The sequence below is a fragment of the Petaurus breviceps genome, unplaced genomic scaffold (genome assembly GCF_028583685.1).
Source record: "Petaurus breviceps papuanus isolate PSGF00001 unplaced genomic scaffold, PetGlider_PUasm1.0 38, whole genome shotgun sequence".
NCBI classification, from domain to species: domain Eukaryota; kingdom Metazoa; phylum Chordata; class Mammalia; order Diprotodontia; family Petauridae; genus Petaurus; species Petaurus breviceps.
The window spans coordinates 30,618,910-30,628,297 of record NW_027186304.1 but is presented as its reverse complement, the minus strand read 5'-3'; the positions used below and the strand labels follow the sequence as shown (position 1 = coordinate 30,628,297).

The window sequence follows — 9,388 nt, the reverse complement described above, 5'->3', positions numbered from 1 at the left end:
AGGACATGCAAAGCGCGCGCGCACAAACACACACACGCTGAGACGTTTAAAGAGCATGTGGGCATGACAGAGTGTCTGTCTCCAGCGTGCTCGGGATTTCGAAACTGCCTTGCAATCCTGGTCCAGGGCTAGCCACCACGGAGGGCGGACGGGAGGCGATCGCCGTTTGGTGTGTGGGTCTCCTCTTATCTGCTTCCCCAAAGCAGGGTAGTTTTGTTGGAAGAACACTGATGGAGAGAAAAGGGAGAAGCGGCGAGAGCCCAGGACGGGGGTAAAGGGTAGAGGCTGATTCAGTAAGCAAGCAGTGCGTCCTCACCCAGCAGCACACTTTCCCTTCTCTCCTCCCACCCCCCACCCCATTCACAGTCAGCCTTGCCTAGAGCTCAGTCCGCTGCCACCGGTAAAAGCTAAGTTAAAGGTAGCTGTCCAAAAAAAGTATTTTCCTTCTCGGGGAAGGGGCATCCTTTTAAAAAAAAAAAACCACCCTCTTTCAGTTTAATGATCAAACGAGAGCTTGCCTAAGGAAGAAAGGCCAAAAAAAGTGGGGGAGGGCTCCTCTCCTGACTGGCTGCTTGGTCACCATCGCCTCGGTGCCAGTGATGCGGGTCCCTGGAACTGAACAAGCGGGGAAGGGTTTGGTTTCTTTTCTTTCCTCCCCTCCCCTCCCCTTTTACTCCTGTGCCCTCCCCCCTTCCCCTCCCCCTCCTTTCTCTTGTATCTATCTGTCAGAGTGACAGCAGCTAGGGAGGAGGGAAGAGGCAGCGAGTGCTGGGGCGGTAGGGGCTGCTGCTCTCGCTTACTCTCACTTACTCATTGCTGGAAGGTGCGGGTGTGTATGTGGGGGGGTGGAGAGTAAGGGGGGGGTGTGAGCTGTTGAGGGGGAGAAGTTGGGGGTGGAGGAAGGACCTCCTGTACCTTCTCCCCTTTCCTTTCTCACTCTGACAGGCTGGGGCTTAAGGCGCTGTGGAGCACCGAAGCAGGAGGGAAAGAACAAAGGACGAAAGTGGGGAGGGGAAGCCGGATTGGGAAGGGGACGAGCCCCCGACCCGACTTCCAGGGAGCAGGGAAGCTCAAAGTGTCAGTTGAATCCCCTCCAACTCCAAGGCGCCTGGGATTGTCGCGCCTTGTGTAGTCCTAACGGCCGGAGCACCCCCCCCCCCCCCACCTTCTGCAAGTTACTGGGGGAGACAGTTCTGAAGGAGGCAGAAGGGGAAAAAAAGGAAAAAAGAAAGGAAGAAAGAAATCCCACCCCAGGCTCTCCTCCTCCCTGGGCATTCAGAAAGAGAATTATTTCCGCCTGGTGGAAGTAGAAATCAATAATGAAAACTAAGAAAGGTAAGTATAGCGTGCGTCCGTCTCCCGTGTGATTGTGTGGATGTTTGCCCGCATCCCCATCCGACTGTGTGTGGTTCACTTTTGGGGGGGGTGGGAGGAACGTGCTTGGGCAGTTAGGGCTGTGTGGACTAGTCCTGAGGTGCCTGGACTTTGGGGTTACTTCATTTTTCCCCCTAAAAGTGCCCCCCACCACCACCACCACTCCTACCCCATCCCTGGAGTATGGGGTCCTTTTTTTTCTTTGTTGAGGTCCGGTCTACAATGGCAGTTGGTTGATGTTTCGCTTCTAGACACAACATGAGGGGCTGTTGTTTAGAGACTGGTTTCTCCATGCTGCTGGCACGTTGTCAAGAAGCACGCTCAACTGCCTTGTTTGTGCTCCTCAAAGTTTCATTGTCTGCCCCACCACCCCCATGCGTTTTTGAAAACGCGAGCCGAAGCTTTCCTTCCCCCTCCATTGGCGACCCCTTCCCTCAGCCTTTCCGAGGCAAACTTCATCCCGTTTCTTAACCCGTGATGAGACTTTTCTTTCCTAACTTTCAAAACGAGAGGCTCCTGCCAAACAAAGTCGTCTCTGTTTGGAGTGGGAGCACCCTGGATGGCAGGATCCACTGAGTCTTTGTTTGAAACTTAGCCTTGAAGGGCTCTCACTCAGAGCTGGGGTTTGGACTATTCTCCCCACCTTCCCCCTCAGTGAAATGTGATATTTCTTTTTTGTAATTATATTAACTTGTGTATACTTTATATTGTATACTAACTACCTCACACCACTGAAATGTAATATTTCTTTTTTTCAGCATACTAACTTATGTACACTACACGCTAACTTATCCCGTCATTGAAATATGTAATTTTTGTGATTAGGCTAACTTTGTATACTACATACTTTGTATAACTTCTTCCCCTCCCCCCCAAAAAACCCACCAAACTTCCTGGAATGAAATGTTGGACTTTTTAAAAAAAAGCTTTTTTTAAGCTTCCTAATTTGGGGGTGGACGCATTTTTGAAGGGTTCAATTGGAGAAGGGAAGAATTTTTTTAATGTCAACGCCGCCTTTTTTCAAGAATGTTTTAGACTGCTGACTCTTTCATTTTGACAGGCAAGTCTGCTTGTAAGTGCCAGAGTTAGGGTCTGTGATTTTTTCTATAAAAGCGCCCTGGAAGTTTTTAAAAACTGAAACTTGGCATCAACCTGTCTTTAGAAAACACTCAACTTTAAAATTCGTTTGTAAGGGGGGGGGGAGGAGTGATTTCCCTCTCCAGGCCGGGAGGAACGCAAAAAAGCTTGGTTCTCGGCTTGCCGAAACTCGAATTGAATTTTCCGTTGTGATTTATGTGAGAGGGGTTCAAAACATAAGTTAATCGGGTCCTGCAGCAAATGTTCCAAAGCGAGGTGGGAAGCCTCCTACTGCGCATGCTCACCAACTTCCTCGAGGGATGGCTTTTTTTTTTTAACTCCACATTCTTTCAGACTGGTAATGCCCAGAGAGGGATTGGGGCAGCCTACCCCCGGGGGTGGGGGGCGCATAATGTACGTTATGAGATAGAATATTGTTGGAATGGAACGCCTGTTGGGTTCTTCCTAGCGAACCCCCTACCCGAGCGTTCTCTTAGTCTGATTCCGAGACTTTGAAAGCCTTGTGAAGGTCGCCCCCTCCTTCCCCGCCCCCCAAACTTTCCCCTGGAGGCTTGGAGGGAATTTAACGTCCGGGAATAAGTTCACAGCGGCGGGGGTCTCCCTGCGCCCCCTCCCCTCTCCAGTTTTCGGCATTCGGAAGGTTCGTTTTCTCGGCGTTGAGAATGAATTCATTGATTGGTGAGAAGGCGGCACTTTCCCCAGGCACGCTCCGAGAATGGCGTCCGAGACGCCGAAGGGAAAGAGTGTCCCCCTCGGTGGGCTCGTCGGGACTTGGCCGTTTCTGGGGCGGAACTGACCGCAGTTAGGGGGTGTCGTCTCCCCCTCCCCCTTTTTGTTCCTTTAAAACACCCGGTCGTGTTCCCTTCCTCTCCTGGAGTAGCTTTCCGCCTTCTGCCCGTCCCATTGTTCGGGCTGTGCCTCGGGGTAGGGACTGTCGAAATACCCAACTTCGGTGGAAACTCCGAACTCCCTCCCAGCGTCTCCCCTGCCCCCGCATTCTTCCCGGTCCCTCCCCCTCCCCCTCTCCACTTATAATAAAGAATTGAGTGTGTGAAAATGCTGATAGGATTGCTGTGAGTGTTTGGTAATCAGTCTTGTGAGCTGAAGTTCTGGTTATTCAGCACTAAAATAATGCAAACAATGAAAGGTGACATGTCGGGGGGGAAACTGTGAGATGATGGGAAGAAGGTCACTGGTTTAGAGTTCATGTGGGGGGGTGAGACTATGGATGGCTGTTGGTAGGACAAAGGTTTTCTTTTTTTGTTGTTAAGGTTGGGTTGGCAGATTGCATTTGCGGGACACTTCGCTGTTTCAGTTCTTCGTGTCTTTTCTGGTTTCTTGTAATCTAAAATTCTTTTGAATTCTCTTTTGAGTTGTGGTAAATTTTACTGCTTTGGGGGATGATTAAAGTTCAGGCGGTGGAACATTGGAACAAAAGCTAGATTGCTTGCTTCCCTCCCTCTCTCCTGCCCCTCCCTTCTCTTCCTCCTCTTCTCTCCTCCCTCCTCTTTCCCTTTGTAAAAACTACCTTTGAGGGATGAAACGGTTTTCATATTCTGTGTTTCTGGAAGATTTAAGGATCTCTCCGGCCAACTGTTGCCAATGACACGGTGTGTGGGATGGGTTTGTGGTCGTTTTAATGTAAAAGTTTTCTGTCAAATATTTTTATAGCTCACTTTAATAAAAGTAACTTGGACCAAATCACAGACAACTGGAAAATTGATTTGCAAATTAGAGGATTGTTCTTCTGAAAAATTGCAGACTGTTGCAAAAGAATCTTTGTAAAAATGACTAAAAAGCAAACAGGTAGATGGTCTGATTAGAAAAATTCCAGTAGTTCCTTTAATCCTGGCCTTTTGACAGTGTTACGTTCTTGCTTGAGGGATTCTGTTGTTTGGGCCAGCCAAACCCAGTTCAGTTGGGATGACTCAAGTGTTAAGATTCCCTTTGTATCTCCAGGGAGACCATCTTAACAGGAAACTTTCCTACCCAAACTTTTGCTTAATTAAATTAATGGTTAACTTTCTTTCCCTTTAGGTTTATCACTATCATGTCTAGATTCTTTGCCTTCCACTCCTTTAGTTTTAATTCAACTGACAAGTCTCTTGAGTCTAAGTATTCTAAGAGCTAATCTTGCCTCTTTGGGCCCCCTTGTCAAATACTAAGTAACAAGTACCTTCTGACCCTTGGAGAATAAGGAAGTAGATTGAGTAAAAGCAATCTGTTCCTTTGTACTAACATGACCTATGAATTCATATTTGGGAAACAAGTCATCTCTGGGAAACTTTTCCAAATCTGTTACAAAAGGAAATGACTAACAAAGAAAAATAAAATAGATCTGAGCCATAATCAATAGGCATGGTTTCAATGAAAACAGTCTTGACAGCAGCAAACGTGGTTATGCTGCACTGAACATATCAGCTGGTATAGTCAGGGAACTCCAGTCCCAGCTTCCTGTTACTGAAGCTTTTGTGCACATATTGGAAATATTTGTGAAGTTCAGAGGCCTGTCATTCATTTATTTAAATGAACTCAGGATAGAGGAAAGTCTTTCAGGGCAGTTTGAAGTTGCTTAACTGAAACTTGCTTTTGTGTCAGTGTCACTAACCTATTGGGAAGGGATCAAGCTTCTTGTCAAACTGAGTAAGATCAAAGGGCAAGCTTTTTTTCCCTTGCCCTTTGTTATGACCAAGTTACAGTTAGGAACCAACTGCTCCAAAAGCAGATTTTCACACTTCATGGCTGGTTTCTTAGGAAAAAGGCAATACTAGTGATAAGCCCCAAAGACTGCCTTTTCAGACTTGGGGGTATTTAAAGCAATTGCTTTATTCACATTTTTCAGTTGTTGACATATCCTTCTCAAATTGACTGCATAAAAAAAATTGCTAATTTCCAAGAGCTGAATTTTTTTCTTCATTAATACAAAATTTATGTCTAGCCTGAACAAGGAGCTCGTTTAATTATTCATAGCTATTTTTTTAATGAAAGTATATTTTCCTAAAAGTTTGTTTTTCGAAAGTCTCCATTCTTATCTATTTAATAAAAGTCTATAACTTGGATTCCTCTCTGAAAAGCAACTTATTTATTTAAATTCTACTCTGAATAAGGTTACAGAAGGGTGTAACATAGTTATGGAGTTTATATAACTGTGGGCTAAACTTTGAGTCTCTCCTAAAACGTATGTATTTGCATAATCACAGTTCTTTTTCTTTGTTAGAGCTTTCATTACTTTGACTGTCTCCTGAGGTCTCTGGCTCTTCCCTGGATACCATTTTTCCTTTTCTCTTCTCAACACCTCCTGCCCCCTGCAGTCCAAATCTAAATATGTGTGTCAAAGTAAAGCAGTGGTCAATTAACTGAGAAAGACATTAAGTGGAATCTCATAAACAAATCTTTTAAAAATAGTGAGTAGCTTCCTTGTTTTATTATGCTAAAATATTTAATTATATTCATCTGTGGGGGGAAAAACAAGTTAACTAACTTTGAGAAGAACTCTGTCCTTGTTATCGAAATGTAAAAGATTTTCATTAGGTCCTGTGTTTTTGAAAAGAGTTTTTCTCTTTCAGATTGGAATAAAATTGACCACTGGAGTGAGCAGGAGAAACTTTCAAATTGTAGGGATGGAGTTGTTTAAAGAAAATGATTGTACAGAGGGGAAAATCTTATGTTCCTAAGTAGAAGTGCCACTTAATGAATTGTGTTAATTGAAGCCAGTCCTATCTGTGGTTTGGATTTTACAGTGGTGTGTGAATTCCTAAAATTGCTGTTGGGATTAAAGTATTTAAAACCAAAGTAGGTTTTTCTTTGGGAATTATATTGTTTAGTTTACATTGTCCTAGAATAACTTCAGACTGAACATGGTGGCCAAATAAAAATATTTTATGGTGTTCATTTAATGTATAAACTGTACTAGCTCCCAATTACCAGGGATCTCGTTGCCAAATTAATTTTATGTGTGCCACAGGTGGTGGAGAGGAGGAAGTGATTTCTCAAATATTTTCAGGAACCAAAAATATATTGAAACCAGTTCTCATAGCTAATCATATTTAGAAGATGATATTAATATGATATAATGATTAACTTTATATGGATATAGGGTGAGGGAACGATAAAATATCTCAATGAAATTGAAATGCTATGCCTTCTTAGGGTATATAAAGCATTTCTAGTTCTTTTAATTGGCACTCATAAGCACCAATAGAGTATCCAGGGATGACTCATTATTTAAAACTGATGCAATCAAAGGGGATGAGAGAGTAATATGCTAGCATTTTAAAATGTATTTTAGAACACCTAATAGATTTATACTCCACACCCTCAACTTGCCTCACACACCTTCCTTATTTAAGCGTCCTTTAAAAAAAAGTTGTTAGCCACATACCGTTATAGTGCCCTTCCTGTGCAACATGTGGCATGATATTTACTTTAGATGCAATTTGTCTGGACTGCCACAGCAGATGAAAGGTTTTTCTGGGCACCAGTTAAAAGGAATGTGTGAAGTAAAATCTTCATAGGAAGAAGGTCCTGGTATTAATGGCCTGTTAGTCAGTGGGAGGACTATCCTTGGTTCACTTGACTCACATCATTTTAGGCAGCACAGCCCTTCTGGTGGCTGGAAGGAAAAAAAAAAAACCCTAACTCTTGCTACAGTTGATCTTGTTGAATTGAGTTAATTGGGCCTACTGACTTTTGACTTTACATGTTTTTCATAGGTGTTGTTCCAGTATCAGGCAGTGAGACTGAGGATGATGACAATATGGATATTCCCCTGGACCTTTCCTCTTCAGCAGGCTCAGGCAAGCGGAGAAGACGGGGTAATCTACCCAAAGAATCTGTACAAATTCTCCGGGACTGGCTCTATGAACATCGGTTCAATGCTTATCCTTCAGAACAAGAAAAAGCTTTACTATCCCAGCAAACACACCTATCTACACTACAGGTAAAAAAAAGAAACAAAAACAAAATCTCACTAAGAGTTAATTTTATTGAAATAGCTTCCCCACCCCCAGGCATTTTGAAGAGTTCCTGTGTGATGATTTATGTCTATATGGTCCTTTTCACTTCTTGACCCCCATTCTTTAAAATTAGAGAGCATTTTTATAGTATCGAAAGGTAAGCTGATTATTTAGACATATCATCTTATCGGGTAACAATTTCTTTAATGATATATCATAAGAGAACCCTACTCTATACAGCAAATATGAAAAGGAGGTTAGACCTTCCTCTATTGCCCAGGAAACTGGTTTGATATTTAAACAGGGACAGATTTCAGTGAGGTGATTTATGTTGTGTCTGTTGACATAGTCATCGAACAGGGAAAAATCAGTAACTGTGGGAGGAGCGGCTCTTTTCACAGAGGAAAGACTTGCCTGTTGTTTATTAACCTAAATGCAGGAACAATAGGTAACAGGTTAATATACAGGAGAGTTAAAGGTAAATTTGTTTCTATAAAAACAACAACAACACATTTTCAGACCCCTGGCAACGTTTGTTTCTTTTTACTCTGGAAGAGTCACTCTTGGCTAGGGTCTGCTCACTTACAACAGTTTTAAAATCTAAAGGGACCATTTCATACCTTCCAAAAGAAAAGTGAAAAACATTAAGAGGTGTCGTTATATTTCCCAGGTCTGCAACTGGTTCATCAATGCACGCCGAAGGCTGCTCCCTGACATGCTGAGAAAGGATGGCAAGGATCCCAATCACTACACTATTTCCCGCCGAGGGGCCAAGATTTCTGAAGCTAACTCTGTGGAGTCTGCCATGGGCATCAAAAACTTCATTCCAGCTTTAGATGAGAGCTCATTTCATGCCTGTACAACTGGACCAAACCAGACCTTAGGAAGACCGCTGTCTCCTAAGCCCCCATCCCCAGGATCGATTCTGGCCCGGCCCTCAGTGATTTGCCATACCACAGTGACTGCATTGAAAGATGCCCCTTTCCATCTGTGCCCGTCAGTCAGCGTCGGACAGAACACAGATATGCAGCAGATACCGGCCAACGGTTTCACAGACACCTCTCTCCTGTACTCAGAGGACACGGGTAAATCTGGACCAAGTGCAAATGCCCAGAGTGGGCTTTTCAACACTCCCCCCCCAACCCCACCAGACCTCAACCAAGATTTTAGTGGATTTCAGCTCCTAGTGGATGTCGCCCTCAAAAGGGCAGCTGAGATGGAGCTTCAGGCAAAACTGATGGCCTAACCCTTTTTTCAAGCAGCAGAATTCTCAGAAAATGTTTATGGTTTCCTGGGTGATGTCAAAAGACTAAGGACTGCATTATTTTATATATGTTTTTTTTATTAATATTTGCACAAAGGATTGCTGAAATGAAGCTTCCTGTTACTGAGATGTCTTCAATGGAATATAGTCATTCCAAGAACTGTAAACTTAAAAGCTACTGTAGAAACAAAGGGTTTTCTTTTTTAAATGTTTCTTGGTAGATTATTCATAATGTGAGATGTTTCCCAAGATCATGTGATTTTTTTTCTTATTCCCACCTTCTCCCTTTATTTTTGTTGGTTATTTCTTTCAGACTGTGCAATACTTAGTAAAGCTATAGTCTTCTTCTCATTCCCATGTGGAACAGGATGCTGACATACTGTCTACTAAAGAAATTTTCAATTTTTTTAAGCAAGTATGAACCTAGTTGATTGGTGTTGCCTTTTTCATGATGTAATAAAATATTTTCTTTAAAAGTGATGCACTGCAGAGTATTTTGTTGAGGAGGTACTTTCTAACAATTAGTAGGAACTTGGATATCATTGAAAGATACAGTATCCCATGTGAACAGGAATAGGGAAATGTAGAAATACCATCTTTTACTCTTTGAAGGACCTGGGACCACATCAGCGTACATGTAAACCACTTAGGGATGAGTCTTAAAACTTCTGCTGAAAAGTAATCATTTTGTCAACCT

At 43.2% G+C, this 9,388-nt stretch overlaps 1 protein-coding gene across 7 annotated transcripts; it reads left to right on the top strand.

Moving 5' to 3' along the window:
• Positions 1-59: 59 nt before the first annotated feature.
• Positions 60-9,167, top strand: TGIF1 (TGFB induced factor homeobox 1). 7 transcript variants are annotated; one of them, XM_069099705.1, is made up of 4 exons: positions 60-169; positions 946-1,335; positions 7,185-7,411; positions 8,098-9,167. In XM_069099705.1, the coding sequence occupies exons 2-4, from the start codon at positions 1,320-1,322 to the stop codon at positions 8,671-8,673; spliced, it is 819 nt and encodes a 272-aa protein (XP_068955806.1). In that variant the 5' UTR covers positions 60-169; positions 946-1,319; the 3' UTR covers positions 8,674-9,167. The 7 variants fall into 7 exon arrangements, with proteins under 7 accessions (XP_068955806.1, XP_068955805.1, XP_068955803.1 ...); XM_069099704.1 differs by lacking the exon at positions 60-169 and adding an exon at positions 234-418; XM_069099702.1 differs by lacking the exon at positions 60-169 and adding an exon at positions 688-823.
• The last annotated feature ends 221 nt before the right edge of the window (positions 9,168-9,388 follow it).